The 22192-nt window shown below is 37.5% G+C and overlaps 1 protein-coding gene across 1 annotated transcript in view; it reads right to left on the bottom strand.

Moving 5' to 3' along the window:
* PRKG2 (protein kinase cGMP-dependent 2) overlaps positions 1–22192 on the bottom strand; it is a 120799-nt gene that overhangs the window by 12624 nt on the left and 85983 nt on the right. Inside the window, exons 15-16 of the mRNA XM_032149136.2 lie at positions 5900–6063; positions 1248–1370 (exon numbers count right to left, since the gene is read on the bottom strand). Of these exons, the coding sequence (XP_032005027.1) occupies positions 1248–1370; positions 5900–6063 (287 nt within the window). The remainder of the gene's footprint in view (positions 1–1247; positions 1371–5899; positions 6064–22192) is intronic.

The raw sequence follows: 22192 nt of genomic DNA, 5'->3' as shown, positions 1-22192 counted from the left end.
ACTGTAGACTAGAAATCTGAGTTTAGGGAGGTGAAAAGACACGACCTCCTCCCTGGAGGAGCCACGTTAAATTAGACTTTGGAGTGTATATATATATGTGTGTGTATAAGGTATGAATAAATACTTTAAAGAACAAGCAGGCACTATCTTGCCAACTGTGCTGAGAAAACCGGGACAAGCTTTAGAGAATCATTTACATCTAAGCTGAAATCTTAGAAGCATGCAGGAATTCATACTGGCAACCCATAGCTAGGTTTTTAGTTCTAAATTTACTAAATTTTAATGCTTTTTAAAAAGTTCAAATAGGAAAAAAACAGCAAAATGAATTTTAAACAAAAAATATCCGGAAGTCTCCTATTCTCTGATAAATTATTTTTAATGGTAAGTAGAAATTGGGGTAATTTAAAATAAGAACAGAGGAGCACTTTTTAAAAAATGAAGATGGAAAGAGGTCATATAATAACACTTCATTATCACGACTAATTTTCTTTCAAAATAACAAGATTATTATAAATAATTACTCCTTTTTTATATAGTGAAAATTTATGTGGCGCATGAGAAAATTTGTAATGCACATATAATGCCTAGTGATCAACTCAGGGTATTAAGGATGTCCGTTGCCTGAGTACAATACATTTTTGTTAAGTATTCAATTGTCCTCTTTGAACACTGAATTTATTCCTTTTATCTTACTGTATAATTACATATTTAACCCACTTCCCTTCAGCCTCCCCTCTCCCTTCCGAGTCCCTGATATCTACATTTCCGTTTTCTATCTCCATGTGTTCAAATTTTTTAGCTCTTATATAGAAACAAGAACATTGAATATTTGTCTTTTTGTGTCTGGCTTATTTCACTTAAGATAACGACCTTCAGTTCCTTCCACGTTGCTGAAAATGATATGACTTCATTCTTTTTAATTGCTGAAATAGTAAATTACTCCTTTTTTAGCCTAAGGTTTGTGGTTTATTTTGCTCTATAACAGATAACGATGACACCCAAAGGTTGTCTGAAGAATTTAGATCTTTTTTTAAACTACTTTATAAGTAGGTACTGTGATTCTGTAATGTGAAGTCAACTAAAACTCCCTACACTGCAAAACAGAAAATGACTGTCTTTAAATATAATTTGCCTATATAAAAACAGCACAAAAAGTAAATATGCACCTAATTTTAAAATGTGTAGAAACAGAAACCGAAGCCTTTAGACTTTCTTCAAGACAAGGGGTTACTGACTGTCATTCTCACCTGCAAAGCCTCCGAATCAAATCCTCAGGTCGTCGTGTTATCTTCCTGGGAAAATCCATTTTTTCAATTCCTTTGAGAATCAAATTGTAGGTCATCATTTGGTCAACCCCAGAAAAGGGTGGGCTAGAGGAAATCCAGAACAGGACACATTAATAACAGGGTCTGAGATCACATTTGGAATGAATTTTCTTTCTTCCTTCTTTCCTTCTCTCCCTTCTTTCATTTCTTCCTCTCTCTGTCTCAGTTGTTTTACGACAAATTTAGATATATCCTAGAAAATCATCTCACTAATTTAATATCGCTTAGCACACAATACACACACACACACACACACACACACACACACACACACACACACAGGTAATTGGTCATGTGTCGATAATCACTAAAAATAAAATAAAGAAAGGGACAGAGAAGGTGTGATTTTTTGAGATACAGTAAATAAGAAAAGCCTCTCATAAGCTGACAATTGAGCAGACGTATGAATAAAGAGAGGGAAGGAAGTGAATGCACCGCACCACTACCTGTGGCAGACGGTTCTATGACAGGAAGCACAAAGGCCATGAGTCAGGAGTGGGCCTCGGTGGTCCTGCATAGTGAAGTGGGCAGTGTGGCTGGTGGAGTGAGGAAGCAAGAGGGGAGTACACAGATGAGGACAACATCGCATAGATGAAGTGGGCTATCGGAAGGACCTGGGGATACATTCTTGAGCAGGATGATCTAAATTACAGCAGCCAGAGTAAGGTTTTCCTAATGTGTGGAGGATAAACTATGATGGTGATAGTGAGAAAGTCAGGGGCAAGGAGCCCCAGTAACTTTGCCTAGGATAGTAATGTTGAAAGTAGTGAGATATGGCTGGATTCTAGATCTACTTAGACTGTGCAATAGGCTGAATGTCTGTGTTCCTCCAAATTCATTTGTTGAAACCCTAATCCCAGTGTGATGGTATTTGCAGGTGAGGCCTGTGGGAGGTAATTAAATCAGAAGGGTGAAGCCCTCATGAATGAGACTGGTGCCATTCTAAGGAAAAGCTAGGGAGCTAGTTGCCTGGCTTTCGGCCATGTGAGGATACAAGGAGAAGTCAGCAGTAACTCGGATTAGGATGCTCACCATAACCCAACCATCCTGGTAACCTGATCTGGGACTTCCAACCTGCAGCTGTGAAAAATAAATGTTTGCTGCTTAAGCCACCCAGTTTATAGTATTTTGCTATAGCAGCCCAAGCTGACTAAGACACATAGTAAAGCCATCAAGGTTTGCTAATGGGGTGAATAAGACATGTACGAGAAATAAAGAATTCAAGAATGACGCTGAAGTGTTTTGGCCTTGTTGCAGTTATTTCCTAAGAGGAGAAAGACAGAGTTGGGGTGCTGTGCAGAGCAGGTTATAGGGAAGGGAATCAAGAGTTATGTTTTAAACATCCAAATGGAAATGCTAAGCAGGAAGGTGGATTTATGACATAGGCATTTAGGAAAGGGGTTAAGGCTGAAAGTGTGACTTGGGGAGTCATCAGACAGTATTTATGGCCATGAGAACTGATGGTATGAGAGTGAGTGGGTAGAAAAGAGAGAATAGAGGTCAAGAACTGAATTGGTCCAATGTTGAGAGTTAGAAAGATGAAAAGAATCTAGCAATGGAGACTGAGAAGGAGCCACCAATGTGGGAAAAGAATAGAGAAGAAAATTATAGAAGCCAAGTGAAGAGAGTATTTTTATTTATTTATTTATTTATTTATTTATTTATTTTAGAGGGACTCTCACTCTGTCTTCAGGCTGGAGTGCAGTGGTGCAATCTTGGCCCACTGCAACCTCCACCTCCTGGGTTCAAGCGATTCTCCTGCCTCAGCCTCCCAAGTAGCTGGGACTACAGGTGCATGCCACCATGTCCAGCTAATTTTTGTATTTTTAGTGGAGACGGAGTTTCACCATGTTGGCCAGGATGGTCTCAATTTCTTGACCTTGTGATCCGCCCTTCTCAGCCTCCCAAAGTGCTGGGATTACAGGCATGAGTCACAACACCCACCCAAGAGTATTTTTTTAAAAGTACTGCTAAGATCAGTAAACAAAGACTGAGAATTGGCCACTGAATTTGGATAACATTTTAACTCATATACTTTGCTTTCAAAAACACTTTCAAGGCTGGGCATGGTGGCTCACACCTGTAATCCTAGCACTTCGAGAGGACAAGGAGGGAAGATTACCTGAGGTTAGAAGTTCGAGACCAGACTGGCCAACATGACAAAACTCTGTCTCTACCAAAAATACAAAAATTAGCTGGGCATAGTGGCGGGCACCTATAACCCCAGCTACTCAGGAAGCTGAGGCAAGAGAATCGCTTGAACTTGGGAGGCAGAGGTTGCAGTGAGCTGAGATTGCCTCACTGCACTCCAGCCTGGGCAACAGAGCGAGACTCCATCTCAAAAATAAATAAATAATAAAAACACTTTCATATTTATTCTATTATGCCATTTAATTTTTGAAAATTAAAGATGACTTTCATGAACTACTTTGCTATATATTAGTCATACTAGAGACCTTGTGTTACCGAGCTTTCCCACTCTAGGTAATAAACAAGACAGTCAGTGTACCAACTTTTTACTAAACTATATTTCACTTGTAAAGAAAATGAGGCAGGAAACCAAAAACATTGTTATGATATATTCAACTTATTTATATATTTACATTATTGATTTTTTTTTAATTTTCATTTCCCTCCTATGCTCTGGAGTTCAGGGCATTTAAAGTTAACCTTTCTCATGCCCTACCCAGCAAATCATTTACAGGTCAAACAAAACAATTGTTACAAAAACAATTTCTTGGCTTAGTGTGATGGCTCACACTTGTAATCTCAGCACTTTTGGAAGCTGAGATGAGTGGACTGCTTGAGCCCAGGAGCTTGAGCCCAGCCTGGGTAACACAGTAAGATCCCATTTCTTCAAAAAAATTCTAAAAATTAACTGGGCATGGTGGCATGTGCCTGTAGTCCCATCTACTCTGGAGGCTGAAGCAAGAGGATTGCTTAAGCCCAGAAGGTGGAGGCTGCAGTGACCAGTAATCACACCACTTCATTGCAGTCTGGGTGACAGAGTGACACCGTGTCTCAACAAACAAAACAAAACAATTTCTCAACTTCTTTATGACCTACTCCTTCTAATATGTTATTCCAGCTGGTGAAAACTGAGATACATATCTGATTACCTATAGAAGCCAGCATGTATCTCTTACAAATGCAGCTGACAAATTTCCCAGAGAAACAAATTTTTGAAATAGAATTTGTTGTGCCCAAGCCCTTAAATAACTTTTCTCTGAATGACTGAATATTTTCTCTTCCTTCCTTCAGAATCTTAAGCAATGAATATTTGAAAATTATTACAGACAATATAAAATGGTCTTTTATATTTGTTTGCTCAATGCATGTAGACAGAGGTGTAAAACGTAGCCACAGATAGTCTAACACTGAAATTTGTAGTGTAAAAAGTTCAAGAAGATTCTATGAAACTCTTTTCGTAAAGTATGTGTTACGACTTGTATCTTCACCAATAGACTCGTTCTAGTATTTCTCAAACCATTCCAGATGCAAATCCTCTCTGAAATTAAGACTGAGAATATTTGGTTATAAAGGGTTATAAGGATGATCAAATCAGTTAACCAGAAATGGAGCTAGAAAACCAGAAAATTGATTTGAATTCTGTGTGTGTATGCCCATGCATTGTATCATAAACACATATAGAAGGAAGGTGCGTCACATTTAGTCAGAAGATCTAGTATTATGTTACTGATCTTGGACAGGTAGCTCTCTCACCTGGTTTTCTAATCTATAAAATGTAAATCATAAAATAATCATAATAAAAATGTAGGTCATAAAATAATCATAATAAAAATTCCTGACTTATCTTCCACACAAATTTGTGAAAACTATATAATACATATGTAAGTGCTTTGTAAAATGTAAAGTACCTTACAAATGTGAGGTAATTTCACATATAGCCTGTGTATGTGTGTTTGCATAGGTGTGTAATGTGTGTATGTGCATTTAAATATTTGAGATCCTGGATTCATTAATACAGTCCTTTAATCTCTTTGGGAATGACAATTCAATTTTCACTGCTAAAACCCCTGCAGTGTCTTGTCTCTATTCATTAGCACCTCTAGAAAGCAGCTGACAAGAGGATTAAAATTTAAATCCAGAAATGGGGCTTTGTTCTAGCATTTCTGGTTAATGATATGTTGGGAAGATGGATAATTTCAGTTTAATTGATCAACGGATTTAACTGAACTCAGATTGCTGTTTTCTCCATTACACAAAAAAGAGGAAATAATAACACAGCCCACAACTTTCATTCCTTCTCTTATTATTATGCTGAATTATTAAAGCCTTCATACTTAATTTGTTATCTACAGTAATAAGTCTTGCCATGTTAGGTAAACCACAGCAATTCTATATTCCTTTCCTTTGCCTTCCTAAATCTTTTCTTTATGTTATAAACCAGCAAGTTCACTGTATGTGAAACAATGTCATGAGAAAAAGGTATCATACTTAATCAAAAACATTTTCAAAATGTTACGCTCTTAAAGTATATACACTTTATCACTAGTTAGGTTATTTTTGCATTTCTCTGAAGAGGTGGCTGCATAAAACTTGAAGGTACATACTTGCCCGTTAGGAGCTCATACACTAGAATTCCCAGTGACCAGAAATCCACACTGAAGTCATGTCCCTTGTTGAGAATGACTTCAGGAGCTACATATTCTGGAGTCCCACAGAATGTCCATGTTTTCTGTCCAGATCCTATTTTCTTCGCAAATCCAAAGTCAACCTGGTAAAGAACAGCAAAGAAATTGTGCAGAAACCATAAAACTCATGCTGCTCTTTAAGCCTCCCTCTTACCTCTGAAATCTGCTTTCTACACCCTACCCTTCTTTTTATACCATGCACACACACACACACACACACACACACACACACACAGAGAGAGAGAGAGAGAGAGAGAGAGAGAGACAGAGACAGACAGACAGAGAGACAGAGAGACCACCTCATGTATTCCTTTGCAGGGTCAGGTGTGTATCTAGTTGCACTGCGGAAAGTTCCATGCACATACCTCTCTGCCCACAACCCCTAGAGGATATGGAGGAATGGCTTAGCAAAGGGGAGCCATAACAACAACTTTGAAGATCAGGGCAAGCAGGACTAAACACATGTTTAATTCAAAGGTGGTATTATTTGGGAAGAAGAGACAAGGAAGAAATGATGGACACCTGTGCAAGTAAAGCTCCATCATGAATGTAAAAATAATAACAAAATTGAGAGTTTGGGAAATGGACTAATGCTAGAAGTGGGGCTTAAAACTCTGGACAGTCTTTAAAAACCATTATACACAATGTCTGCACCCTACACATTTTGGCAGTCAGAAGCAAAGTGAGGGTAATATCATGCCAACTTTGTCTGGGCTCTATACACTTTTTGTCTGTCTCAGGAAGGCGAGTGGTGGGTAGCATCTACATTAACTTATATGTAGCACCTACATTAACTTATAACATGTATATCATGTTATACATGATATAATTGAACAAAGTATAAACTCACAGGGCAAAAATCATATATGTCGAGAACATTAGGGAGATGATGGTTGGGGAAGATGTTATTAGCAGGTGACATCTGAGCTTGGCCCTGACTGAGGATTAGGAACTCTCCCAGGGTAATGAATCAGTGTTACCATCCTCCATTTTCGCAAAATAGACCTTTCCTCTTCTCTGAGGCCCTATTCAAAGAACTCCGTGCACAGAATAGACAGAAAAAAAGCTGGAGCTACAGAAGGGCCCCTCATTGAATCGAAGCAGTGTATATGATTGAAATCCTTCCCTGCAAAACACACAGCTGGTTTTCTTTCACAGGGGTATTTAGCAAATGCTTTTCATCTCCAATATATACAGATATAATTCTAATAAAACTATCCTCCACCTTCCTCAAACAAACAGTCACAAATTGTTTCTGGGCTTCAGCATTTCACATTTCACATAGCCTTTCTCAATAATACAGCAACAATCTTGGCTAAAAAATAAATAAACAAGGTTCACATATCAAAGTAAGCCCTCATCTAAAAAAAGTATGAGTCATTGAACTATAAAATCCAGCCCCTATTTATTTATTCAAATATTGGTATTTAAAATCTTAATTTACCTTAAATAAACCCCTTAGAAATTTACCATTTTACTGATTGCTTTTGGTATTTATCACACAACAGCAAGGATATTCCTATTGGAAAAAAGGAATTTAAACAATCTAATTTGAAGTGGGCTTTTGCTGATTTTTTCATCCACACAGAATGACTCACAGTGATTCTATCTACTGCGTGGTTGGGAATATTACAAAATTAAAATTTGTAACCAGCTGAGACTAGCACATCAATGTATTCCTCAGAGAAAGAACCAATATGAAAATCCTAGCTAATTTTATACAGACCGAAATTTAAAAGGCAAGAAAGTAATGTTTATAACTGCATTTGTATGCACACATATATGAAAATATTCTGTTTTCTTGGTTTATAACAGACTTTTGACTCATTTCCTTTTTAATTGCATTTAAGTTTTCCTCATAAGGATCACTGGAAGCTTACTAGCTATTTAGGAGAATTTCTCTAGCTCTGAAAGTGGTATATTTCCATTTGAACTGCTGGTTTAGCTTTTGTAATATTTGCATATTGCCCTAAAGAGATGGCAATACTTATATTAAAATTTCAAGATTGATGTAAATGTATCACTTTCTTTATCTCCTTTGATCATATCAACTTTAGTCTAATCCATTTTGTCAGCAGAAACTGGACACTCAGACCTATTTAAAACAAGTGCCTAATATAGAAGGCCCCAAATCTTCAACATCAAGTTTTGTATATTTTCTATAATAATCACACTATGTCTGTCTTGTACCACCATGGATACTACCGTAAAGTCTCAGTCTTTTTTCACCCCAGCTCTTCTAGACAACAGAAAGTTAATAAATAACTCAATGAATATTTATTGAGTACCACTATATACCAAAAAGACTCACTAAGGAGGTAGCATTTGAGCAGATTTGAGTAGAAATCTCAGTGAGATAAGTAAGAGAGCTCTATAAGTATCCGAGGCCGGGCGCGGTGGCTCACGCTTGTAATCCCAGCACTTTGGGAGGCCGAGGCGGGCGGATCACGAGGTCAGGAGATCGAGACCACGGTGAAACCCCGTCTCTACTAAAAAAAATACAAAAAAAATTAGCCGGGCGTGGTGGCGGGCGCCTGTAGTCCCAGCTACTCGGAGAGGCTGAGGCAGGAGAATGGCGTGAACCTGTGAGGCGGAGCTTGCAGTGAGCCGAGACTGCGCCACTGCACTCCAGCCTGGGCGACAGAGCGAGACTCCGTCTCAAAAAAAAAAAAAAAAAAAAGTATCCGAGCGGCAGTCATGCCACCAAAAGGAAGAGCCAGTGAAAAGGCCTGAGATGGATTATGCATGGCAGGATCAAGAACTGGCAAGAAGGCCAGCGTGCCTGGGCAAAAATGGATGAGGGGAAGAAAGGCAAGAAGTGAGAGCATTGTGCGTTTGTAAACCACAGAAATACCTTCAGATATTTTTCTTTTCTAAGAAATCACAGTAAGATTAACAGAAGGGGTATGGCATGGCCTGACATGTTTTAAAGGGGGTTAAAACAATCTAGGAGACAAGAAAATAGACACCCCCCCTTTTTTTTTCAAATTCTACTAACAAAACTGAGGTTTCAAGAAGAGCACCCCCCGCTTTTTTTTTCAAATTCTACTAGCAAAACTGAGGTTTCCAGAAAAGTACCTGAGGAAGTTGTACACAGGTTTGCCCTTGTCTCTATTAAATTCTCATTATTAACGATGGCGTACATCATGCTGAAAACATCATCTCCAAAGATTTTAATAAACTAGAAGGTTTTAAAATGATTCCAAATCTGCACTGCTGATTGCATCATTCAGAAATAGAAAAATTTGCATTGTGGCTTGCTGGAGCTGGTATCCAGTAAGTATGAACTCTTTCCCAGAAGGTTCTCTCTGGGTCAGTAAATTTGTCAGATATTGGTTCTCTTGGTCATATAAAAATGGACACAAAATGACCAGTCTAATTAAACCAGATGATTCATGGTGACATGCCATTCCAAAAAAATATTTATGTGGCATTTTTAGTGTACTTCCTTTACCCAAGTCTAGACAAGGGTAAATGGAATCTGTTTATCCTGTCCACCAACAACCAAAGTTGATTTAATGTCTTTCTGCTACTAACATCCATCCACTAAAAGAGGCAACAATGGATGGTTTCAATCGAGTGGAAGTGAAAGTGAAAGAGGCTAAGATACATACGGGATGAATGAGTCTTTCCAAGTAATGATCCACTCTTTATGTTTGATGTACAGATTCAGCTGAAATACCTAAGAGTATTTAGTAGAAGGTGGGCGAGATGAAGGGAAGACTTGCATACCCCAGGACAAACAGGAAATATTTTTTGAGGCTCATCTCATATGACACCACTTATTTGAAGTCTTACTTGAATTTACAGAACCAATTCCTTTCTCCTATGAGGTTCTGTAACACTTTTTATATTCCAGAATTACATCCCTGGTGCCAGTGGTGTCTAGTTGTGAATAAATCTAGCTCCTTTGAAGAGGCAATATATCCTATACAGTTTGTATCCCTATAGCATTTGCAACACAGATGTTCAACCTGTGTTTGGTGAAAAAAAAAAAAAGAATTGAATGAAGAGGTAATCATTAACGTCAGTTTTAGTAAGACATAATGAAATTTAGGAAGGTCATGGATACTTGTCTATAGTAAAATTTGAACCAGGTTCAAACGGAACTTTCTTCTTATATAAATTGATGAGGAAGTAGAAGGTATTTAAGTGAGAAGCAACAGCATGTGTTAAGCACATTAGTGAGAGAAACTTAACTGTCAAGTACAGCTAATAATGGTCTGGCTAACAATGGTCTGGCAATAAAAATATGGTTCAAGTTGGTGATTATTTTTAATTTTCAATTTAAAAAATAATTGATACATATAAAATAATGTGACATATAAACAAGTTACAAAGCATGAGAATAAAAACACCCCTGCACCTACCAACAGTTTAGTAACTAAACAGAACCAACACAGAAGCCTTCTGTCTTCCTCTCACAGTGTCCTCTTGCTCATTGCCCAAAAGCCCCACTACCCTGACTTTTGTGTTCATCATTTGCTTGCATTGATTTCTAATTTATCCACAAATCTAATATCCTTAAATACCTTATAGTTTTTTTATTTTAGATAAATCTTAACATATTTGATCTTGAGCAAATGGTCTTTTTTACTGAAAAATTATATTTGTCAATTTAATCTATACCCTATATAGTCCATTATTTTCACTGCTGTATTATAACACCACTGGATTAACATAGCATGATTTTTTGTCCATTTTGCTGTTGACGGACATGTGTGTTATTTCCAATCGTGTATTATTGCAAAAATGCTTCTGTTAACATCATTTTCTAGGTTACGCAGTAGAAATGTATACAAGAGTAAAAATGCTGGGTCAAAGACATGGTTTCTTCAACTTTACTAGATATTGCCAAATTATTTTCCAAAGGGATTGTATGATATTGCCACCCCTTTGTATAAGAGTTCTGACTGCTCTACATGCTTCACCAGCATTTTTGTTTTTTGCCACCTGTGAGTATAAAATCACTGTGGTCTTAACTTGCCTTTCCTCCACTAATAATTAGTTTGAGCTAGAGCATTATAATTAGTTCTCATATGTGAGGGAGCAGTTTATTTCCACACTGTTCTCCTCATTTATCTTCAGAAATGTCTTGGCTATTTTTGGCCCTTGGTTACTCTACATAAGTTTTAGAATCAGTTTGCCAAGCTTCACAAAAAGTTCTTCTGGAATTTCCATTGGAAGTGTATTTAATCTGTAGCTGAGGAGTGATTCAGAAATGCAGGTTTCTTCCATTTTAGGGTTCTGTCAACTTCCAACTGGCTATGTTCATTAACAAGCCAGAAAGAGTGCATAAAGATCAGCTGCAAACAATTTTACAGTTCAGGTCTGACAGTGGTAAACTTCACTTTTGCTCACATTTCACTATCTAGAACTATGCCACAAGGTCACAACTAACGAGAAAGAAGCCTGAGATATACTGCCTAGCTCTGTACCCAGAAGAGAGAAAAAGCCATATTACCTATAAATTTAGGTCTTTTAAACATCTTTCCACAAATTTTTATGTTTCTCAATAAAGCTCTTATACACTTTTGTTACGGTTAGCTCTAGATACATATTTCCATGCTTTTTGTAAATGGCATTGTTATGCCTATGTATCAACTATGTTTCTGGTATTTAAAAATACGCTAAGTTATTGTGTTATTAATCTTACACCCACAACTATACTAAACTCTTTAGTTGATTCTTTTTTTTTTTTAACTTTTATTAAAAGTAAAAAAAAAGGTCCATGGGTACATGCGCAGGTTTGTTACATAAGTAAATTTTGTGTCATGGGGGTTTGGTGTACAGATTATCTCCTCATCCAGGTAATAAGCATAGTACCTGATAGGTAGTTTTTTGATCCTCTCCCTCCTGTTATCCTCCAGCCTCAAGTAGGTCCTGGTGTCTATTATTCCCTTCTTTGTGTCCATATGTACTCAATGTTTAGCTCCCACTTATAAGTGAGAACATGCAGTGTTTGGTTTTCTGTTCCTGTGTTAGTTCTTTTAGAATAATGTCCTCCAGCTCCAACCATGTTGCTGCAAAGCGCATGATTTCATTATTTTTATGGCTGTGTGGTATTCCATGTTATATATGTGCAACATTTTCTTTACTGTTGATGGGGATTTAGATTGATTCCATGTCTTTGCTATGGTGAATAGTGTTGTAATGAACGTATGTGTGCATGTGTCTTTATGGTAGAATGATTTATATACCTTTGGGTATATATCCAATAATGAGACTGTTGGGTTGCATGGTAATTTTAAGTTCTTTGAGAAATTGCCACACTGCTTTCGACAATAGCTGAACTAATTTACAATCCCCTCAGCAGTATAAGTGTTCTCTTTTCTCTGCAACCTTGCCAGTATCTGTTATTTTTTGATTTTGTAATGTTAGCCACTATGATTTGTGTGAGATAGTATCTCACTGTGGTTTTTATTTGCACTTCTCCCATGATTAGTGATGCTGAGCATTCTTTTCATATGCTTGTTTGCCACATGTATGTCTTCTTTTGAGATGTTTCTGTTCATGTCCCTTACCAATTTTTAAATGGGATTTTTTTTTCTTGTCAATTTGTTTAAGTTTCTTACAGATCCTGAATGTTAGACTTGCGTCAGATGCCTAGTTTGCAAAAATTTTCTCCCATCCGTAGATTATCTATTTACCCTGTTGTTCCTTTTTTTTTTTTTTTTTTTTTGAGACAGGGTCTCACTCCGTCACCCAGGCTGGAGTGCAGTGGCATGATCTTGACTCACTGCAGCCTCAACCTCCTGGGCTCAAGCAATCCTCCCATCTCAGCCTCCCAAGTAAGCAAAACTACAGGCATGCACAACTACATCCAGCTAATTTTTATATATTTTGTAGAGACGGGGTTTCACCATGTTGCCCAGGCTGGTCTCGAACTCCTGAACTCAAGCAATCCTCCCTCCTCGGGTGCCCCAAAGTACTGGGATTACAGGCACTGTGCCTGGCCTCTTGTTACATTTTGGATTTCCATAGATTTAATCATATCACCTGGAAAGTTTTATTGTTTACTTTTCAATCCATCTTTTAATTTTATTCATAGTTTGCTGCATTGGGACCTCCTGTAAAATACCAAATAGAAGAAGTGCTTATATCACTGACTTTTGAGAGTCAGTGGTATACTTCCAATTTTTCATAATTATGTACAGTGTTTGCCCTAAATTTTGTAAGGTATCATTCATTAGGTTAATAAAATTATTATTCTTATTAATAAACTAAGATAAAATATCTTAGTTTGCTAAGATATTTTATCATAACTGAATGTAATAATATGTTAAAATTTTCTCAGCATCTATTAAGGTAGTTATATAATGTTTTTCTCATTTAATCTGGTAAAGTGGTGATATAGTAAAATTTTTAAGACTTCACTTTTTTAGAGCAATCAGTGAATCTGAAAGGAATGACACAGAGATTTCCTGCATAATTCCTGCTCCCATATATAAATAGCTTTCCCCATTATCAACATCCCTCACCTGAGTGAAACACTTGTTACAATTGATGAACCTATATTGATACATCATGAACACCCGAAGTCCACCTGCTACATAAAGATTCACTCTTGGTGTTGCATATTTTATGGATTTGGACACATGTATAATGACAGGTATCCACCGTTACAGTATCATACAGAGTATTTCCACTGCCCTAAAAATCCTCTGTGTCCTGCCTATTCATTTCTTCTCTCCTGCCCCAAACCCCACCAACCACTAATCTTTTTGCTGTCTCCAATAGTTTTGCCTTTTACAAAATGTCATTTAGCTGGAATAATGAAGTATGTAACCTTTGTGGATTGGCTTCTTTCACTTAATGATATGCATTTTGTTTTTTCATGTCTTTTCATAGCTTGATAACTCATTTCTTTATAGCAGTGAAAAATACTCCATGGTGGTATTTAGCACTGTTTACCCATTCACCTACTGAAGGATACTGTGGCTGCTTCCAAGTTTTGGCAGTTATGATCAAAGCTGCTATAAACTCCTGTGTATATTTTTTTGTGTAAACAGAAGTTTTCAACTGCTTTCCATGAATATCAAAAACGTGATTGTTGGATCATATGGTAAAGGTATGAGTAGTTATGCAAGAAACCTCCAAACTGCCTATCAAAGTGGCTGTACCATTTGCATTCCCATCAGCGTCTGGTGTTGTAAGTGTTCTAGAATTTAATAGGGGCCACTCTAATCGGTGTGTAGTGATATCTCATTGCTTTAATTTGCAATCCCCTAAAGACTTATTATTTTGAACATCTTTCATATGCTTATTTGAGATCTATATATCTTCTGTGGTGAGGTGTCTTCAAGTCTTTTGCCCATTATTTAATCAAGTTGTTTGTTTTCTTATGGTTTAAAGCACTTTATATATTTTTATAACAATCATTTAATGAAGTATGTTTTTTACAAATATTTTCTCCCCGTCAGTGGCTTGTCTTCTAATTCTCTTAACAGCCTTTCACACAGCAGAAGTTTTTGTTTGTTTGTTTTGTTTGTTTTGAGACAGGGTCTCACTCTGTCACCCAGGCTGGAGTGCAGTGGCATGATCTCTGCTTGACTCAGCCGCAACCTCCTGGTCTCATGCAATCCTCCTACCTCAGCCTCCCAAGTAGCTGGGGCTACAGGTGTGAGCCACCATGCCCAGCTAATTTTTTGTGTTTTTTGTAGAGATGGGGTTTCACCATGTTGCTCAGGCTGCTCTCGAACTCCTGAGCTCAAGTGATCCACCCACCTAGGCTTCTCAAAGTGCTAGGATTACACGTATGTGCCACTGGGCCCAGCCAAGAAGCTTTTAATTTTAATCAAGTCCAGTTTATCAATTACTTCTCTCATGGATTATGCCTTTGGTGTTGCATCTAAAAAGTCATTGCCATATTCAAAGTCCTCTAGATTTCCTCCTATGTTATCTTCTAATAGTTTTATTGTTTTGCATTATACATTTAGTCTTTGATCCATTTTGAGTTAATTTGCTTTTTTTTTTTTTTAAATTTTCATGAAGGGTACATGGTCTGTATCTAGATTTACTTTTTAGCATCTGGATGTCTCATTGTTCCAGCAGTATTTGTTGAAAAGACTATCTTTGCTCCATGCATTGCTTTGCTTATTTTTCAAACATCAATCGACTACGTTTACATGGATCTCTTTCTGGGCTCTATATTTTGTTCCATTGATCTATTTGTCTTTCTTTTTGTCAATTCCACACTGTCTTCAGTATGGTAGCTTGATAGTATGTCTTAACATTGGGAAGTGTCAGTCCTCCAATTTTGTTTTCCTTCAATGTTACATTGGCTATTCTGGGTCTCTTGGCCTCCACATATGAACTTTAGAATGAGTTTCTCTCTGTACACAAAATAACCTGCTGAGATTTTGATTGAAATTGAATTGAATTTTTTTTTTTTTTTTTGACAGAGTCTTGCTCTGTCGCCCAGGCTGGAGTGCAGTGGCGAGATCTCAGCTCACTGCAAGCTCCACCTCCCGGGTTCATGCCATTCTCCTGCCTCAGCCTCCCAAGTAGCTGGGACTACAGGCGCCTGCTACCACGCCCAGCTAATTTTTTGTATTTTTAGTAGAGACGGGGTTTCACCGTGTTACCCAGGATGGTCTCGATCTCCTGACCTCGTGATCTGCCCACCTTGGCCTCCCAAAGAAATTGAATTGAATTTATAGATCAAGCTGGGAAGAACTGACATCTTAAGGATACTGTCAAAGAGAACTAAATATGGCCTGAGAAGGACTCCATATTTCTATATTTGAGTCCTTGTGGACGAACTGCAACCTAACCTAGTAGGTAGACGAGATTGAAAACCTAACTTAGGAGTATGCACCTGTAACAATAGCTGAGTCTTAGCCAATCCCAGAAGCCATACTTCAACTACTCATACACTGCTGAATGTTTGCACCATGTTCAAATAAGGAAAACACCAACCTGTAACCAATCCAGCTGTTTCTGTACCTTCTGATTTCTCTACGTCACTTCCCTTTTTTTGTCTGTACATTTGTTCTTACCATGAGGCACCCCTGGAGTCTCCCTGAATCTGCTGTGATTCTGGGGCTGCCCAGTTCATGAATCACTCATTGATCAATTAAATTCCTTTACATTTAATTTGGCTGAAGTTTTTCTTTTAACAATACTGTCTTTCAATCCATGAACATGTAATACTCTCCATTTTAGTTTTTTTTTCATTTATTTCATCAAAATTTTGTAGTTTTCCTCATAGATCTTATATATATTTTGTTATATTTAAACCTATTTCATTTTTGTGAGTACTAATGTAAATGGTATAGTGATTTTTGCATGTTAGCCTTGTATCCTGCAACCTTGCTGTAAGTGCTTTTTAGTTCCATGAGATTTGTTGTTGTTGTTGATTCTTTAAGATTTTCTACATAGATAATCATATCATCTGTGAGCAAAGACTTTTATTTCTTTCTTCCAAATCCAAATACCCTGTATTTCCTTGTCTTGCTGCATTAACTAGGACTTCCAGTGTGATACTGAAAAGGAGTGGTAAGAGATTTATTCCTGATCTTAGTGGAAAAGTTTCTGGTTTCTCTCCATTAAGTATGATGTGAGCTGTAGGCTTTTTGTAGATATTCTTTATCATGTTGAGAAAGTTCTCCTCTGTTCCTAGTTTACTGAGAGTTTTTATCATGGATGAGTATTTGACTTTGTCAAATGGCTTTTCTGCATTTATTGATATGATAATATAATGCTTTTTTTTCAGCCTGCTGGTGTAATGGATTATATTCATTGATTTTAAAATATTGAACCAGTCTTGAATATCTGGAATAAATTTTACTTGGTTGTGGTATATAATCCTTTGTATACATTGTTGGATTCTATTTGCCAGTATTTTGCTGGGAGCTTCTGCATCTATATTCATGGGAGATATTGGTATGTAGTTTTTTTTCCTGGAATGTCTATGTCTGCTTTTGGTATTAGAGTAATAATGGCCTCATAAAATCAGTTATCGAGTATTCCTTCTGCTTTATCTTCTGAAAGACATGGTAGAGAATCAGTATAATTTCTTATGTAAATGTTGACTGGAATTCACCAGTAAACCCATCTAAGCCTGGTTCTTTGTGCTCTAGAAGGTTATTAATTATTGATTCAACTTTAACAGATATAGGCCTATTCGGATTGCCTATTCCTTTTGTGTGACTTTTGACAGATTGTGTCTTTCAAGGAATTAGTCCATTTCATCTAGGTTATCAAATTTGTAGACACAGAGCTCTTCACAGTATTATTATCAATTTAATATCCATGGAATATGTAGAATCCATATCCATGAAATATATGGAATTCATGTGCCCTCTTTCATTTCTGATATTAGTAATTTATATCTTTATTCTTTCACTCTTTTTTTTCTTAGTTAATCTGGATAGAGACTTATTGATTTTATTGATCTTTACAAATAACTTTTGGTTTCATTCATTCTTATATGCTAAGCAACATGCTAATTTCAGCAGTAAACACCCTAGCATAGTTTGCCATTACAGGGCTATCAGTATAGAGAGGCAGATAGATGATAGTCAGCCAATAATATCAACATTTAATATGTCTTGTATTATATTTTCTTATACTCAATATAAGTAAGATTCAGGCTCTGAATTTTAGCTGAGGTGCATTACTCACATGAGTTAACGATACATTCATATAGGACATTTATTGATGAGCAGCAGCTGAGATTTATTGGATTATTATTTGTTAGAGTAAAACCAAGTTTTCTCCTGAAGAATCGCAAAAAAGGCTAGCTATTATATAAATGCTGCATAGGTTGAGAACAAAGTGGGCTTTCTTTTAAATTCTTTAAGTATTGTCCTAATCTTAATATTGTTATCGACTCATTCACTACAACCAGAAGAAAGGTTCTTAACCTTCATCAGCTCTTCTTGGCCTGAAAAGTGGAGTAAGATATAGGAAACTCTGGGATGGGCAGGTAAGATATAACGATGTGAGAGTTTTCATGATCCTTTAGTTCTTTAATCTCCACTCAGTGTGATTTCTGATAAAAACAGCTTGAACCCAGGTGAGATTCATTTTGGAAAAAAATCAGGCTGACAATCTCAATCATGACTAAGGAATAAGAGTAGAATGAGGTCTTAATCCCTTACCACAAACTCATCATCTACAATTATTAAGAAAGGACACACCACTACAGACTCCAAAGACACACTTCCGAACTCAGACTTTTCTCCTCTTATTTAGGCCTTTTTTTTCTGGGCTTTCCCTGGTTTTCCTCTGCTGAAAAACAAACAGACCAGCAAACTTTCCCTTACTTGCCTCCCTTAGGTATCTGACCCCTCATAGATACTGCCAAGAATTGATGAAGGATGAAAATGCCACTTATCAGAATTTGCAGAATGAGACCAAAGTCACTCTTATAAGACACTGTATCCAAAACTGGACTGCCCACAGTGTCCATCACCCAGATGGAAGTCCTGTTGTACTGCCCCAGGGCACACCCCACCCTTGGCCACCCTTTTCCAGACTCCAACCCACTGCAGTCCACTCAGGAGCCTCAGCTAAAACAGCTCTGGCTGGGCTGCCAGTCCAATCAATTCCCATTTTTGCTACTTGATGAAACTTGCTTAATGTCCCAGTATATGATCAAATTTTGTTAATGTGTATTCTCCACCTACTGGGAACAATATTCTACAAGCCCATTAGATGAAGTGTATTATTTGTGTTTTATACATCTTCTAAAGCTTTAGTGATTTTGGATCTAAACGTTCTACCAATTTCTGAGGAACATATATTATAATTTCTGCAAGTGCTCATATGTCCTTATCTGCCAAATTCCTTTTATTTTTATTTTTGAAGAATTTTATTAGGTAAATAGAATATTAGGATTTTTATATCACTTTGGTGAAATTGGCCTTTCATGATCATGTGGTAACCCCATTTATCTCTAGGAATTCCACCCTTTTAATTCCAACCTTTGTGCATCCTCGTTTTTAAGCATATCTCTTGTAAACATCACATAGATGATTTTTTTTTTTTTTTTTTTTTTTTTTTAAGACAGTCTTGCTTTGTCGCCCAGGCTGGAGTGCAGTGGCACGATCTCGGCTTATTGTAAGCTCTGCCTCCCGGGTTCACGCCATTCTCCTGCCTCAGCCTCCCGAGGAGCTGGGACTACAGGCACCTGCCACCATGCCTGGCTAATTTTTTGTATTTTTAGTAGAGACAGGGTTTCACCATGTTAGACAGGATGGTCTCGATATCCTGACCTCGTGATCTGCCTGCCTCGGCCTCCCAAAGTGCTGGGATTACAGGCGTGAGCCATCGCACCTGGCCAATTTTTATTTTTTAAATGTATTTGACAATAGTTTTTTGCCTGGAGAGTTAAGTCCATTTACATATACTGGATCTCTTTTCTATTTCCTTAATTTATGCTTTCTCTTTGATTATTTTTGGATTTTCTGTTTCCTTTTTGCGGCCTTCTTTTAAAATAACATTTTCTGAAAAAAAGAATTTGATCCTTCTATTTTAATTCCCATTATACTCATTCTCAGTTTGCATGCTACTGTTGTTCGGTTATTTCACATTTTCTAAATTTTAATACCATCTATTAGAATAATTATTACTTTATGCCATAATTTTTTAACAAGGTAACATGTTTACCATTTCTTTATGGTCACCACTCCTTGTGGCATATCAGATCCTTCATCAGGGATCATTTTTCTTCTCTCTTAAGCATATCCTTTGTAGGCCAGGCGTGGTGGCTCACGCTTGTAATCCCAGCACTTTGGGAGGCCGAGGCGGGCGGATCACGAGGTCAGGAGATCGAGACCACAGTGAAACCCCGTCTCTACTAAAAATACAAAAAAATTAGCCGGGCGTGGTGGCGGGCGCCTGTAGTCCCAGCTACTCGGAGAGGCTGAGGCAGGAGAATGGCGTGACCCCGGGAGGCGGAGCTTGCAGAGAGCCGAGATTGCGGCACTGCACTCCAGCCTGGGCAACAGAGCGAGACTCCGTCTCAAAAAAAAAAAAAAAGCATATCCTTTGTATGTAGAAGTAAACACCCTTTATCTTTGTCTGAAAATGTCTTTTTTTCACTCTTTCTGAAAGACAGTTTCCCTGGACATGGAGTTTTTCATTTACTTTTTTTTCAGAACTTTAAATTCTACTGCATTCTAGCTTCTATTGTTGCTGTCAAGATGTCAACTGAAAGCTTAATTTTTATTCCTTTATATATAAACTATCTTTTCTCCTTGGGGTAACTCTTAAGACTTTATGTTTGTTTTTGTTTTGTACTTTCACCACTACAATAGCAAACATCTGTGATATCCTTTTGCTATTCTGAAGCATCTCATTCCACAATGAATAAGAGCAGGCCCTGTGTAGCCAACAGAATACACTGGAAGTGCTAGTGTGTGACTTTCAAAAGCAGGTCTTCCAAAAGCTTTGTAGCTTTTTCATCGTCTCTTGGAACCCACCCTGAGGGAAGCCAGCTGCCATGAGTTATTCAATCAGTCCCAGGAAGAGGCCCACCTGGAGAAGAATTAAGGCACCCAACTAACAGCCAGCATCAGCTTGCAGCACATGAGGGAGTCACCCTGGATTCGGTTCGTCTAGTCTAGTGGGTCTCTGAGCCTCCAGGCGACTGGAGCCTCCAGCTGACGCAGCCCCCGACGCCATCCGACTGTAACTTCCTGAGAGACCTCAAGCAAAATTACTTCCAAATTCCTGACCCACAGAAACCTGAGACCATAAATGATTATTGTTGTTTTAAGCCCTTATATTTTGGAGTGGTTTGTTACCTAAAATGGGAACTTTGTTTATCCCAGTTTAGAATTGTGGGGGTCCCTTTACTTGATGATTGGTGTCATTTTTAACTTCTGGAAATTTTTTAGTTTCTATTTCTTAAATATTGCTTTTCCCTCATTCTCTATATGATTTTTGTCTAGGACTCCACTCTATTCTCCAACTCTCTTCATTTCTCTTTCTTATGTTCCATGTTTTTATGTCTCTATTCTATGTAAATTACTTAAATTTATCTTTCAGTTCACAGATTTTTTTCTTTGTTGGGTCAATCATATGCTATTTAACCTTTATGCTACAGTTTTTTAAATTGATTTATAAGCAATAAAATCCATAGATTTTTAGTTTACAGTTCATTGAATTTTAATGCATATTATACTGATGTAGCTGCAACCACTATACTGTTAAGATAGAGGCATTCCCGTTATTTCAAAAAATTCCCTCAAGCTCCTTTCCAGTCAAATGTTTTTCTCAGAGACAACCATTGTATTTATGTCTGCCACCTGTTCTAGAACTTTGATACATGGAATCATGCAGAAGGTACTCTTCTGTGTGTGGCTTCCTTTGGTCATCAGTTTAAAAAATGCATTCATGTTGTTCCTTTTTATTGGTGAGCAGCATTCCATTGCTGAGTACACTACTATATGTTTATACATTCAGTTGATGATGGGTATTTTGGCTGTTTCCAATTTGAGGGCTATTAGGAATAAAGTTGTTATAAAATTTGTGGCCAAGATATTTGAAGACATGATTTCAGTTTACCTGGATAAATACCAAAAAAGTGGAATTTCTTGTCACGGAATAGGTATACGTTTGACTCTATGAAAAACTGACTAGCTATTCTTTGAAATGGTTTACAAATTTCTTTTTCTACTAGAAATATAGGGGAACAGCCTCACCAACACTTGGTATTATAAATCTTTTTAAGTAGGTATGAAATGGCAAATCTGTGGCTTTAATCTGCATTTCCTTGATGACTACTGACATGACTTACTGACCATTTCTATATTTTCTTTTGTGAAGTGTTTTTTTTAATAGATATACTTTAAGTTCTGGGATACATGTGCAGAACGTGCAAGTTTGTTACATAGGTATACACGTGCCATGGTAGTTTGCTGCACCCATCCACACGTCATCTACATTAGGTATTTCTCCTAATGGTATCCCTCCCCTAGACCCCCCAGCCCCCGACAGGCCCCAGGATGTGATGTTCCCTTCCCTGGGTCCATGTGTTCTCATTGTTCTACTCCCACTTAGAGGGAGAACATGCAGTGTTTGGTTTTCTGTTCCTATGTTAATTTGCTGAGAATGATGGTTTCCAGCTTCATCCATGTCCCTGCAAAAGACATGAACTCATCCATTTTTATGGCTGCATAGTATTCCATGGTGTATATGTGTCACATTTTCTTTATCTAGTCTATCATTGATGGGCATTTGAATTGGTTCCAGTCCTTG

The sequence above is a fragment of the Hylobates moloch genome, unplaced genomic scaffold, assembly GCF_009828535.3.
Source record: "Hylobates moloch isolate HMO894 unplaced genomic scaffold, HMol_V3 SCAFFOLD_2, whole genome shotgun sequence".
NCBI classification, from domain to species: domain Eukaryota; kingdom Metazoa; phylum Chordata; class Mammalia; order Primates; family Hylobatidae; genus Hylobates; species Hylobates moloch.
This window is presented reverse-complemented; position numbering and strand designations above follow the sequence as displayed.